The 14,397-nt window shown below is 49.1% G+C and overlaps 2 protein-coding genes across 3 annotated transcripts; both read left to right on the forward strand.

Annotated features, from left to right (window-relative positions):
- The first annotated feature begins 282 nt into the window (after positions 1-282).
- On the forward strand, positions 283-2,940 carry LOC120690881 (probable anion transporter 7). Of its 2 annotated transcripts, none has more exons than XM_039973748.1 (3): positions 283-515; positions 614-727; positions 1,174-2,940. In XM_039973748.1, exon 3 carries the CDS (start codon positions 1,442-1,444, stop codon positions 2,750-2,752), a length of 1,311 nt encoding a protein of 436 aa, XP_039829682.1. In that variant the 5' UTR covers positions 283-515; positions 614-727; positions 1,174-1,441; the 3' UTR covers positions 2,753-2,940. The 2 variants fall into 2 exon arrangements, with proteins under 2 accessions (XP_039829682.1, XP_039829683.1); XM_039973749.1 differs by having other exon boundaries at positions 1,300-2,940.
- Positions 2,941-5,911: 2,971 nt separating this feature from the next.
- LOC120691412 (LOB domain-containing protein 37-like) lies at positions 5,912-8,426 on the forward strand. The gene is made up of 2 exons (XM_039974466.1): positions 5,912-6,471; positions 7,562-8,426. Exons 1-2 carry the CDS (start codon positions 6,288-6,290, stop codon positions 8,077-8,079), a joined length of 702 nt encoding a protein of 233 aa, XP_039830400.1. The 5' UTR covers positions 5,912-6,287; the 3' UTR covers positions 8,080-8,426.
- Positions 8,427-14,397: the final 5,971 nt, after the last annotated feature.

Genomic DNA, 14,397 nt, shown 5'->3' on the forward strand with positions numbered 1-14,397 from the left:
CAACGTACATCAAAACTATGCAATTAGTTTTTTTATTTACCAACATTTAGTACTCCATACATGAGTCATTTGCTATATTTAATGTTTCGATGTGATGAAAAGTTTGGAAAGTTTGGAGGAGTTGGAAGAACTAAACACAGCCCAAACACACAGGCAATTTTGCTGACTGCCTAGCTGATTTTCGGTGTAGGTGTAGGTGCTGAGGCAGAGGCCGGTGGTGGTTCGGTTCCTCCATGTGGAATTGTGGATGGACTGACCAACCGGCAACCGCCGAGCTCTGCCTCCTCTCCTCTGCTCTGCTCTGCTCTCCCGGCGATTTCAGCATCCAGTACCACCAGTACAAAACACCCTTCCTCCACCCGGCGCGCTCCCAACTCGCCGCCCCCAGCGCAGACCCCCCTGCCCCGCCTGCCGCGTCCCCAGCAGCCCCCTGCCCCGCCCGGCGGGTCGTGTCCACTTCTGCTCGCGGGCACCCGAGGCCTCCAGATCCGGCGAGCCATCCCCTCCCCTCCGAGGTGAGTGCAGGCTCGCTCGAGCTCGGCTCATTGACAGCTCTCCCGCTCAGGTTCATCTCCTCCCTCTGTTTCTTAAACCTTTCCCTTCTCTCGGACAGTCGGACTCTTTCCTTCCTTACTCTTCCTTCCCTGGCGGCGACGACTGGGCGAGCGGCGGCGCCATTTGTCCTGTCTTCGCCCAGCCCTTTGCCGGCGACGAGCGTATCCTCCAGGTATGCCCACCCCTTCTCTTCCCTTCTGCTGTGCGAGACGGAGCACCCCAAACCCTAACAAAACTATTTGTATTCGGATCTGAATCCAGTTACAATATATTACCTACTAACTTCGATTTCGTTTGCTTGCACCATGCCCTGCTTGGGATTTAGCAAGATCTGCCTCTGAAACCGTAGGCTTGTAGACTGGTTTGTTCAGGCATATTACAGGAGTAACAGTTCTTTTCCTCCAGAAGCTGGAATCCAATTTCAGTGTCGTTGTTTTTCCTTCCGTGCAGTGTTGGGTTTGTGCCAATCAGAATGATATTGATTGTATCACATTTTTTGCATTTCAACTATGATTGATTCTTTTGCATGATTTCATCAACTTTTTTTTCGTCAGTCAGCCGTATAGTATAAACATATCATGATATATCTAACTTTAGCTCCTTTCACTCGTTGGGCAGGTCTTTTTCCTTCAGTTAATGCACTGGAATCAAGGTTTTCTATCTTAGTTTGCTTACGAGATCAGCAAACTGATAAGGGCATTTGAAGCACAAGTAAAGAAGCACTGATGATCAGTAATTTGTCAGTTTCAGATTGTAGTATCCTCTGAGATGGAGGGAAGAGAATCAGGCTTATGGTAAATCCTGGTGAATATTCATGGGAGGTCAGCAAGTTCTGGCCTGACTAAGAGTGTTAAAGAAAAACAGTGTGCTTCATCTTAGATCATTGATGACGAGGATGAAGTTTCCAAAACGATATGTGATAGTATTACTGACATTCATCTGCACAAATGTTTGCTACATTGAGCGAGTTGGTTTCTCGATTGCTTACACTGTCGCAGCCGATGCCATCGGTGTGAATCAAGCAAACAAGGGCATGATACTCTCTATGTTCTATTATGGTTATGTTTTATCACAGATTCCTGGTGGGTGGGCAGCACAGAGAATAGGAGGTAGACGTGTTCTTCTACTGTCATTCATATTGTGGTCCTTGATATGTGGTTTAATTCCACTTGATCCCAATAGAGTAACCATTCTGGTCCTTTCTCGCCTATTTGTTGGTGTAGCACAAGGTTTCATATTTCCTGCCATTCACACTGTTCTAGCGCAGTGGGTGCCACCACAGGAGCGCTCTCGCTCGGTATCTCTTACTACCTCAGGAATGTATCTTGGTGCAGCCTGTGGCATGCTTTTTTTCCCAAGTTTGGTGAAGAATATGGGACCCCAGTCAGTTTTCTTTGTTGAAGCAATGTTGGGAGTAGTATGGTCTGTGATATGGTTGAAATTTTCCAGTGACCCACCTCGCACTGATCTTCCAAAGGTATCAATGCCAAAAGTGGCATCTCGAGACACGATCAAGGCACAAGCAGGAGGGGTTGTCGCACCTCGCACTGTAAAGATCCCATGGCGAAGGATAATCTTCAGTCTACCTGTTTGGGCAATTGTTGTGAACAACTTCACCTTCCATTATGCCCTGTATGTTCTTATGAATTGGCTCCCTACCTATTTTGAGCTAGGCCTTCAGCTTAGCCTCCAGGATATGGGTTCCTCAAAGATGCTTCCCTATTTCAACATGTTTATTTTCTCCAATATCGGTGGTGTGGTTGCTGATCACTTGATTACAAGGAGGATTTTATCTGTTACCAAGACAAGGAAGCTTCTGAACACCATCGGGTTTGTTGTCTCAGCATTTGCACTCATGGCCCTTCCTTTGTTCAGTACACCCTCAGGCACTGTAATGTGTTCAGCGCTATCTCTTGGTTTTCTGGCTCTAGGAAGAGCAGGGTTTGCTGTAAACCATATGGATGTTGCTCCAAAGTTTGCAGGGATAGTAATGGGGGTCTCAAACACGGCGGGGACACTGGCTGGAATTGTTGGTGTCGGCCTCACTGGGAATATTCTGGAGGGGGCAAAGGCTTCTAACAAGGATCTAACAAGCTCGGAAACCTGGAAAACAGTGTTCTTTGTTCCAGCATACCTTTGTATTTTTAGTTCTGTCATTTTCTTGGCCTTTTCGACCGGTGAAAAGGTCTTTGAATAAAGGGTGATTAATTGCCTATTCTTTTTTATTCTGATTTTACGGTGAGGCAGGATAGCAAAACGGGAATCTCACATGTATCTGTAGCATTTATTACTAAATTTCAGAGTTCAGACTGCATCCCACACTTGATGAAAAGCATCTCCTCAGGAAAGAAAGCTCACATTTTTTGTTGTAGAATATATTGTATATGATATCAAGAGTCATCTCATTGGCGCACTTGCACGTGAGTGCAGCTAACAAAATTTTCTGTGCACCAAGGTTCTCTTATTTTTCACCTGCTATATAATCATATGATCCAGATGAGAATAAAGGTAGCTGTCACTAATTTGCATATTTCGATGGCCATTGTTTGAAGTGAGGCTGATACACTAGCTTACATGCTCTGAGCCATTTTCATCTTTGTTTTTTTACCCGAGTTGTGGTTATAGTCCTTCCAGCAAATGTCACACAGGTGAGCATGTGTTTACTCAGTTATTGTGTTTTTGTACCCAGAAGATATTTGCCCGTGCCTATCCTTTCGCAATCCTTTATCCATCTTATTTCCTGTTCTTTTCCTCCTGGCTGCACAGGATCCCTCGATTATTTGGATTCTCTGAGCATGTGGACGTGCAGGAGCTAGAGAAACACTGACAGTATCTTGCGTATTGGTTGAAGCACGTTGATGGCTGTGCAGGTATACAGGATGCAGCTTGCTTGGTTTCCAAATTTTGCTTCTCAGTACTTCGCTAAACCTGCTTTTCAATGACTTTGCAACCGTTTTTCTTAATGGTGTTTTCGCATCTGCTGAAGATCCTAAGATGACACTTTGCAACTTTCAGAATGGCTGCTGTCTTGCGTCTCCTGATGTTTCCCTCGGCAACATCTTCACCACTGGTGCTGCGTTGCGGCAGCAAGCAAGCTGTGGCGCACCTCCGGCGGCGCGGTCACGGTCGCCCCCGTTGGCGACCGCGGCAACCGGTGCAGCAGCTGACCGCGGTGAGGCCCTGGCCTGGCGCCGAACGAAACCACAAGTCAGCTTGGGAGAACCATGGAAACGTCTGGATGTCTGATCAATGTCCCCCGCAGCGCCATGCCGCCATGTGCGGCGAACGTGCGTGGAAGCCGATCCGGTGCCCCAGGTGGTCTGGTCCGGCGGCGCGGACCTCTTCGTTGTGACGTTGAGGATGAGGTGCGCGGCGCCTTGTCACCAGAGCCCATTTCGTAGAATTTTTCAACGGGGGGGGGGGGGGGGGGGGGGGGGGGGTTGGAATTCGAGATGAGTCGAAATGCTATCCACCTCGTGATTTTTTGTGAATATAGCGTACTATACAGTCGATTGGTAGCTAATAGGCTGAGAGGTTTCGTTTGGATCCAAATGCTAATGTGCTAAACTTTAACATTAACTGATCATCTAAACGGAGTGCTAATGGAGTGAGCTAAGTTTTGATCAACATTTAAAAAATTTAGCACTTCAGTATACCTCATCCAAAAAGATCCTGATACTGGTGGTGGCACCTTGCTGTCCGCCCGGTTCTCGTATCGTATGGTTCTTCAGGACCACCCAGCTTTGTGCGATGGAGATGCTGGCAAGACCGTGCAACCAAGGAGCGGACGGACGACGACGGCGCCCCCTTACAACACGCCACGGTAAGTAGCTAGCAGGGCGTCGCCTTCGACGCGCCGAACGAGTACACAAAAGACACGGAGGATTGGCTTGTACCGAGACTTGGACCCCGGTGCTGGCTCCTTGCTGTCTCGCCGTCTCGGCCGCGCGCGCCGGGGCAAACCACCAGCCGCTTGGCCGCCGCGTACTACTCCCGTGGCGCCGGTCTCTCCCTCCGGCGCGGCGGCCCGCGCGTCCTCATTCGGTCGCGCGGCCGGCGGTCGCCACCAGCCATTCGTTTCGTTGTGATGATGATCTGTGGTGCGCCGCCCAAAAGGCCAAAAGGAAGAGGACCCACACGATCGACCGAGCGCGCGGCCTGAATGCGTGAATCCGATGCAGCAGCCTGCGGACGCCGAGCCACCGGCGATCCCATTCGGCGCGCGGCGTGCGTCACGCCGCACTCCACGTCTCCGATCCACCACCGGCGCGCACGCGCCGCGGCATGGCATGCCATTGCCTTGCCTTGCCTGCCACTACTCTCTCTCTCATCACATCACACCCACTGGTGACCCTGACCCACACACGCAGACAGATTATTAACTTAAAGTATTAAGGCTAGTACGAAAATTAAAGCTGCTCGTCTCATCAATTTAAAAACTGCACAACCAGCAGGAGGAGTAGGCGGTAGGCCCCTGCCCATCCCATGGAGAGGAAAACGCAGGTCGCTAGCCGAAAGGCACCTCCGCGCCGCGCGGCGCCAGATACGTGGGAGAGGACAGCCGAGCCGCAGGGGCGCCAGCGACTCCGGAGGCGGCGGGCGGGTTCTACGGGCGCCGGAAGGGCCAGGGAAGTGGGGGAGGAAAAGGCAGGCAGCGCAGCGCGCGCGGGGCCGGGCCGACGGATGGCAACCGCGGCCGGCGGCGACCTCGGCCCTTGGGGGCAGCCAAGGGGCGGGGCCTTTTGCCTGCGGTTGGCCGCTTGCCTTGCATCCGCGGCGCCCCCACCGCCCTGGCGCCGCGCGTCGCTTTCCGCCTTGGCGTCGCGCCTGCTTTGTTCCTATCCACAAACCCCCGGCCCCGGCTTCGATTAGCCCTAATAAACACCCGCGCTGATAGGACCCGCGCCACGCTCGGATCCTCTGCGCACCTACGTTCTGTGTACCGTTACGACAAATGAGTGCCATGTTAATTGATTTCCGTCACAGATATCCAACATAGGTTGATCTCCATGATAATTTGGAAGGAGAAAGGACAATATGCTGACAATTATGCTGACATGATTATCATCATCACTAGAGGCATACATCTCATATCCAATAGAGGTTGATCTCCACGTACGAGGGAGGTCGGCACCTTGTTCCATCATTGCAGCCCCCACATGCAAGTGGCTGGCTAGCTAGCTACTGAAGCTGTGGCCTTCCTGGGTGTGTGTGTGTGTCCGCGCATGCGTAGAGGATCCTGGGAGCAGATAGTGGGGTGTCGCGGCAACACGCAGGCGCCAACGGCGACCGCGCGCCAATGTCATTGGAGCGGAACCCCAATCTGTGGCAGCCGATGCATACAACACCTCCTCCTCCCAGTCCCAGGCCTGACACCCCGGAGGACCGCCTCCACTCCTGTATATAAGCAGCCACCCCCGGCCTCCTAGCCACTAGCTGTTGGTCGCCTAACTTGGTTCACACACACCAGAAGAGCTTGGCCATTTTTTTTGGCTCCTTCCTGTCTCCATTGCCGACAGCTAGAGCTCGATCGTATCTAGCTACTGCAGCAGCAGCAGCAGCTCTGTCTCCTCTCCTAGCACATCGTCTCGAGATCGCATCTCGCACGGCGTCGTCGCTCCGCCGCCAGGCTGAGGAGGACGACGGAGGAGGAGGAGTGAGTGAAAAAGATTAGAAGGCGAAGCAGCAGGCCGGCCGGGCGGCGACCGAGCTAGACGTAGCCTGTGGTTGAGATGAGCTGCAACGGCTGCCGCGTGCTGCGCAAGGGCTGCAGCGACGCCTGCGTGCTCCGGCCCAGCATCGAGTGGATCGACGGCGCGCAGCCGCAGGCCAACGCCACCGTCTTCGTCGCCAAGTTCTTCGGCCGCGCCGGCCTCGTCGCCTCCCTCGCCGCCGTCCCGCTGCACCACCGCCCAGGTAACCAATCAACAGCCTCTTAGACATAGTATCTAGAGATAAAAGTAGTTACAGTTGAGGTTGACCGTGCCATAGTATAAAATAAGTAATTAGATTCGGTAGTGTGAACTAATGGCATCGTAAGATCAGCCTTGTTAATTAGCTAGTGTCTGCAGTTAACTGCTGGCAGGCTGGTGCTAGCTTTGTTTTCATCCAGACCAAGCAACAATGTTATCTTCAAGAGAATAGTACTAGACGAGACCTGAGTGACCTGTCCACAAAGGTATCTGCTGCGCAAGTACCATTTCTTTATGGCGTTACGCGGCCTTCCGACGCCCCCATGGGACAAAGGCCACAAAAGCAGAATCTTCAATCTTTTTGGCCAGGCCCAACCCAACCCAACCCAAACGCTACTTCACCCAACTGACTAAACTAGCGCACACGTTTCCCGTGGCCTTTGTCAACAAAACTAGCGCACACGTTTCTCGAGAAGAAAAACTCGCATGCATGAAGTATTAAATGAAGTTTATTTGCAATTTTTTTTAAAGATGTGTGTAATTTTTCGCGACGAATCTAATGACGGTAATTAATCGAGGATTAGCTACAATGATGCTACAGTACCATCCTCTAATCGCGTAGTCAAAGACCTCATTAGATTCTTCAGGGTCACTAGCGCGGGGTTCTGAAGTTGGTTTTGTAAACTGATTTTGCTTGACACCGTAATTAGTAGTTAAAGTTGTTACTATTCCTAGCACGCTACAATTATAGCGCGAACCAAACAAGGCCATGTTCTGGCAGATCAGATATGCTGGTTATTAATTGGCTGATGGGATTTTGTAGTCTTGATGTTGACCTTTTCGACGCTCGGCGACTTATAATTAGTAGCTTTTGTAAGGATGGTATAATTGCCTTTTAATTTGACTTTGAAGTGTGCATGGCTCATGTAGTCATGTTAGCTTCTTTCTCTATGTCAAATTGTAGAGCACGCGCGCGTGGTTACTGAAAGATTTAAGTTTAATTTTACCCGGCCGGGCTCTAGAAAAAGTTTTAGCCGCATCATGTTTTCACTGTGTGCAAAAGAAAAAAAAAGTTCATTCTTGAGTATATGCAGCCCTGTTCCGGTCTTTGTTGTACGAGGCCTGCGGGCGGATCATCAGCCCGGTGAGCGGCGGCATCGGCCTCATGTGGACGGGCAACTGGGACCTCTGCCAGGCGGCCGCCGACGCCGTCCTCCGCGGCGAGTCCCTCCGCGCGCTCTCCGCCATCCCCGCCGCATTCACGGACCGCGACATGGACGGCCTCTACGGCAGCGCCGGCGTCGCCGCGTCCTCCTCCTCGCCCGAGAACTCCTCCTCCGCGCCGCCGTCCAGGAAGCGCAGGAACACCAACGGCGGCCTCGCCTTCAACGCCGCCGCCGCCGTGCCCGCCTGCCAGAACCCGCCGGCGGGGCTGCTGCAGTCGTGCGAGCTGGACCTCTGCCTGACGCCGGCGTCGCCGATGGCGGGATCGGGGCGCCGGGGCTGCGGCGGCGCGTCGGACGAGTACTCCGCCACGACGACGTGCGAGGACCTGCAGGCCGCCGGCGACGTGGAGGCCAGGGCGCCGGCGCTGCTGAACCTCTTCAACTGACTGATCGTGCCATCGCCCTTCTTCTTTCTTCCTTGTAAGAAGATGTGTAACTTTGTACTTGTAGAGAGAGGGGGTTCAGCAGGGTGTGTGGCATCTCGGTAATTAGTTGCAGGAATCTGTTGGTGACTTTGGGGCGGGGTGTGAAAATGGTTTTGAAGCGATCCAGCTGTTGATTCGCGAGGGTTCAGATGGTGAATTAACGAGTGTGTTAATTTGCTAGAGAAAACATGGGCTCCTGTAGCAAGGGGTGTGATGCATAGGTGGATTAACATCGAGCTGTTTGAGGTCCGTATCTGAATCAGGTTGAGAAAACCAAGGCCTTATATGCAGTTCAAGGTGTTTCCTTATTTTTGATCTTGGGAGGGGCCGAAATCTAAAATGAAGGAATGGGAGATTCATGAGATCGGCAAATTAATGTTTCATATTTCAGTTTGAAAACATCTATTCTTCTTTTTGTGCTACTAGCTAGCAGCTTCCAGCGCCAGGTTGGAACACAGGTTATTGGGGATTTTAAACTGATAATCCAAATGAAAATTTTGGATTCCGAAGCTAATTTCATTGTATAGGTATGAATCACCAAATTTCCAAATCTAGATGTTAAATTTCCAAACAAAAGAAAAAAAAAATGCAAGGCAATGATTCCTTTGTCTCGGCATCTCGGCAACGGGCAACCTCCCAAACCATCGAAACCGTCTATCTTCGCTTGGCCGCCACACGACCTCTCTGATGACGGCACTTGTTGGACCTTCCGCCGCGCCTTGACGACTTCGAGCCGTTCGCGCACGCCGGCTGCACGGGCTGTCTACGACTCGCCATCGTCCTCGGTGACTCGGCCCACATCGCCGCATCCTTCCTTCATGCTTTCTTGTTGATCCGTGCACCATGTGGGCTGCCCGTGGCTCCGACCGGACTCTTCGGGTCCTTTGGCCCAAGTCTACTCGTGTTCTTCCCTGAACCTTTCACTTGGCCTTCACCTCGCGCCGTCGATCGCCACATTGCACCCTACACCTGCACTTCACAACCAAGGCAACCATCAACACACAACGGTTGTCAATCACTCACCACGCCAGTAGTGACCACCACTGGTCCTCACTTTTTTAGTTTTTTTTTATCTTGGGGGGGGGGGCGCTGAAATCTAAAACGAAGGAATGGGAGATTCATGAGATTGGCAAATTAATGTTTCACATTTCAGCTTGAAAACATCTATCTTTTTTTTGTGTGTGCTACTAGCAGCTTTCAACGCCAGGTTGGAACACAAGTTATTGGGGATTTTAAACTATTATATTCCAAATGAAAATTTTGAATTCCGGAGCTAATTTCATTGTATAGGTATGAATCACCAAATTTCCAAATCTAAATGTTAAATTTCCAAACAAAATATTAAAAAATGCAAGGCCGTGACTCCTTTGTCTCAGCATCTCGGCAACGGGCAACCTCCCAATCACCAAATGTTTCTGGTCCAAATAAAAAAAAAGATTCAGGGCCAATCACCAATGTTTCTAGTCGACGCACTTAATCATCAAAGAGACTGATGAGTCAGCCAAACACCTCCCAGCAGTAAAAGATTACGCGAAACAAACTGAGGAATGAGCAGTATTCACTCCTGGTTGTGATGAGTGAATTGTCAACCGTGCGGTGTGATCGTGTGCTTGTTCTTTGGTTGCAGGTACACGGACGTCGAGTGTCGACGGAGAGCTACCGTGGTGGTGCTGTGGCCGATGGACCGTGCGGTGGACGGCGGTGAAGGGCAACCGGGACCGGAGCTCGGGCCGGGCGGCAGCTGTGGCGTCCACTTCTGGATCGAGGGTGAAAGCACCGGTGGATGGCGGGTTTCTTGGTTTGCGCCACAAAACCAAGCTGGCGGACGGCGGTTGAAGACGCCAAGTCGTGGAGGCACGGGTGTCGGTCTCGGGACTAGCGGAGGAATGGGCGGCGATGGCGTCTAGGGTTTCCCGGACCCTTCAAAACCGCGGATCAGATATGCATCGACGTGGCGGCATCGCGGAGAAGGCTTCGAGTCGAAGAAAGAAACTCCGCCGTCGGATGAGATCTTATACCCTTTCCGGTTTTTCCCCTACGGGCGTTTTAGTGTATGAGTCAGGGTGGAGGTCAAATCTGGGAAGGGACCGGTCTGACCGGTCGCCCCTGGGCTTGATATATATAGTCTCACCTGCCCCCTTGGCGAGGTGAGCCTCCAAGCCACGAGTCCTTTTCTGTTTTTCCTTGCACCTCTCTCTGTTCTAGGGTTAGGCCGAGGTCTCCATGGCAATAGTGGTCTAGATTATAGCTAGGTCCACAAATTTGAGAGGGTGGATGAATGGGTGGAGGTCTAGCTCTTATATAGGTGAATTTCTCTGTAAATCACGATGAATTTGAATGAAATCGAGGACCCTTTTGAGCAGCTCTCTTGTGTTCTTGTTCATCCTTTGGTCATAGATTGATTTCCTCTCTTTTGGTGGTTTTTGAGATCAAAGCTTTCTCTTGGTGGGTTTAGGGACTCCGTGATTTGCTTCTCGACCATCTATCCTAGAGCTAAACGCCCGAGAATCACGAGTCCCTTGGATTGAGGTTTTTGGAGTTTTTGGAAAACCCTCTTTTGCCTTTTCCCCCCTCGAAATTCTAGTGATCCTTTGCGTTTTGGGTTGATTCTTTTTGTGGAGAGATTCGTCTCTATCCCAGGAACCTCCCTGCAAATTTTGAGACCATTTGGTGATGATTTGAACGAGTAATCTTGAAATCACCTCGAGTTCGCGGGCTGGAATTCTGTTCTGGGCAGAAGCGGTCTGACCGGTCACAGCAATCGGTCTGACCGGTCGGAGCAACTGGTCTGACCTGTCTGGAAATTCAAATCCAGCCCGACCGGTCTGACCGGCCAGAGCGAGCGGTCCGACCGGTCTCTGACTGTGAGGATTGCAGTTTTTCTCGATCGCTTTCGTGTTTTCTCACGCTCGTTCCTAGTGCTGATTTATGTTGGTTTAGCTCTTCTATAGCTACTCCACACCTCATCTAGGATTTGAGGGTTTGTGGTGATTTTCGGGATATAGGCCGACGGATCGATTTCAAAAGAAATTTTGATCGGCTCCCATTCACCCCCCTCTGGTCGCCAGTTTCGGTCCCTCAATTGGTATCCGAGCTTGGTTAAGGTTTTCATTACCCTAACCGGTTCGAAAACCATTTGGCGACCATGGCGAGTCTTGGTAATATCCCTGTGTTTACCGGCGAAGACTATGCCTACTGGAAGGTCCGTATGCGGGCTTTCTTGCAGAGCTTAGGAGCCGAGGTTTGGGATATAACCAAGAATCAGGCTTACGAGGTGCTTGCCATTCGGACCACTCCTCTGCAAGTGACCGAGCACGAGGATAACGCCAAGGCCGTCAATGCCTTGTTCGCTGGCGTTTCTCGTGCGGAGTTCTCACGCGTCCAGGGTTTTCAGGAAGCCCACAAGGTTTGGACGTGTGGCAGAACCGCCCGACATAAACCGGCTTAAGTGCGCTAACCATCATTGCAAAGACAATTAGGTTTAACTCGCACATCAGACGGAGCACATCGGTAGCCCGTCGGGTAAAATCCCGATGAAACCACTTAAACCTGGATCGAACAAAGCAGCATAACTCACGCGAAGGCGAGTCCAGAGATTACAACACTACACCATATATTACAACACAGAGAGTTTAACATAACTTTTAGGATTATAAACCAAGTTCCACACTTAACAAAGTGCTTTGCAAAGCCAACATAAAAGAAGTTCACCAGAGCCTTTATTTTAGCGGAAAGTAAACACGAGAATTAACGACGATAGGGGTGTCACGATTAAGCCCGATTCATGACATCACTCGTTCTTGTCATCATTGACCGGGGACGTATCCCACTCCACGGACCAACCAGGCGGGGGAGTGCAAGGCCAGGTCAGACTGGCAACCATGTCCTCGAAAGTATCTCCTGAAACAAATTGAGCCACAAGCAAGGCTGAGTATACTAATACTCAGCAAGGCTTACCCGACTAGGATATACTTAGTCCTCTAACTAGACATGCAAGGTTTTTGGTTTGTGGGGGTTTGTTTTTGCTGAAAAGCCACAAAGAGTAAGTCCTTATTTCCAGATTTTTTTGCTTTCAAGTTCTAGTTCAATTAACCATTCTACATTAGCATCTATCCAATAGTATACATGGTGGAAAACAATTATCTTTCAGCATCCAACAATATTCATCATCATATATATTCCACTTATTGCTCTATGTGGTAAAAGGATCAAGCAGTCTCAATAACCGGTGAGAAACGGACGATTCGAATCGAATTTGTTAACCTGGCCAGGCAGATCTAAACACACGTCACGTGGTTACTCCCAGAGTCACACGTGCAACTTTTCCCTTCAATTCCCGCTTCACGGAACAGGCCCACCGCCCTCGACTACAGAGCCCGGCTCTGCACCCGTCATTAGCTAGATGAGACCGATGTCAAGACAGTGGGAAGGTATGTTCTGGCCTCGGTTCAATCCAATACTTAAGCTTACCGATTACCATATTCTCGGCATGTGTCTAGTACGTTCAAACGCTTAACCATCACTACCACACATTGCGGGCTTATCACTTTTCACTAAACAGACGGGGCATCCCAAGTATCACCACCCCGCCCGTAGACCTTATAGTTGTAGCAAGTAGTAAACACTCAACTCCTGTATTTTCTCGCGAGTGACAGGAAATCACTCGACTTCTACCGAACCATTAGCATAGCTAACTAGCGACCTACACACACTAGTGTTCAAGCATCGGTACCTAGGATCATGCCACTAAGGTTCCAGTCAACTCCTGTAACTTAAATGCACAAGTAGATAGGAACAATAATAAGTTGCATAAATTTAAAATAGAAGGACATGCTCCGGGGCTTGCCTTCCTGGGCGTAACTAGTTCTGGGCTCTTCCGAAATCGGGTTCGGGTCTTCAGTAGCTTCCGTTAGATTCACTTGAGCTTCACGCTGCTCACCCTCGGACTCGGGCACCAGCTCATATGTTCCGTCAACGAGAGGAGTAGTATCTATATGAGATGCACATGGGTGAGTTGTTGTGATGGTAATAATTTATAATTTGCTTCACTATAAAGTTGTAATTCAAACAAAACCCGAAGTTAAAGAGTAAAACATTTTCATTCATATTTTACTGGGCAACCGTTTATAGAGTAAAATCCAATATGTTTTAGTTCATAAAAGAATCTAGGGTTGAGTTTCAACACTTCATAAGTTAGAAATAGTTTCAGCAACTACAACATTTACACAAGGTAGTACATCAGATTAGAAACTTGTAGTAAAAATTTCAAGCAAAAACAGTAAGGCATGGATGCATGAAACATAGTAAAAAACAGCACATGCTAGGATCAAGATAAATTTACACAGATTAAACTACAACATTTTTGAATCTCAAATTTTTACAGAGGAGTCTACATATTATTTTAAAGAAACTTTAAATTTATCAGAATTTTTCTAGACATAAACATGAGTAATAAAATTGACAAATTTAACTCACATATAACAAGACTAATTAGTACAGAGAGTTACAAAGTGTTTTTGGCTCTCAAAGTTTGTATGCTAGCTTATCTTATAAAGACTAAGCAATGGTAAAATTTTTAGATTTTTCCATATGCAACAACTATTTATCACAATATAGCACCATTTTTAAAGATTAATTCACAGAGCTAACTACACAAATCTAAAAATAACAAAACTTGGACAGTGGTGTTCATCTAGTATTGTAAGTACACATAAAAAGTTTCATACATATGTCTATACCAGAACATCCAGAAATAAAAGAATATATTATTCTACTAGATCTAGCCAAGACTAGGGTTTCATCTAGTTACATGTGTTAACTGGTTCTCAAATTTTTATAGAAAACTAAGCATGGCATGATGTAGCTACCAGCCACACCCAGAGATGCTGAGTAGAACTCCTAGAATAATTATAGTCTATGTAATCTAATCTTTTTCCTAGATTAAAATATAAATAGAAAATAAATATGTGCATGTAACGAAAGTTGTATATCTAGTAACAAGGAACTAAGATCAATTGAGTTTGCATTTTTCCGATTTTTCTACGAATTTACATCGATTTTACAAGTTCACTGCTTTGGAAAACAAAAAGGAAAAAGATGTCTTTTTGCGCAGAGGCCCCTGGAAGAATTAAATTCCTCGTAGATAAGCCCCTGGCCGGACTTGGGAGCAGGGGAGGCGGCGGGCGGCCGGAATCTAGCGCCTGCGGCTGCCGGCTGCGAGGGGGAGCATGGGGATGAGCAAGAGGACGTCGAGAGGGACCTGTAGATGGTCTTGGACGG

Source organism: Panicum virgatum, chromosome 9N (assembly GCF_016808335.1).
Source record: "Panicum virgatum strain AP13 chromosome 9N, P.virgatum_v5, whole genome shotgun sequence".
NCBI classification, from domain to species: Eukaryota; Viridiplantae; Streptophyta; class Magnoliopsida; order Poales; family Poaceae; genus Panicum; species Panicum virgatum.

Bases quoted from the DNA above. Each gene is read 5' to 3' on its own strand.
- LOC120690881 (XM_039973748.1), top strand. From the start codon at position 1,442: ATGACGAGGATGAAGTTTCCAAAACGATATGTGATAGTATTACTGACA.
- LOC120691412 (XM_039974466.1), top strand. From the start codon at position 6,288: ATGAGCTGCAACGGCTGCCGCGTGCTGCGCAAGGGCTGCAGCGACGCC. The intron at 6,472-7,561 runs GTAACCAATCAA...GAGTATATGCAG, and splicing joins CCCGCTGCACCACCGCCCAG to CCCTGTTCCGGTCTTTGTTG.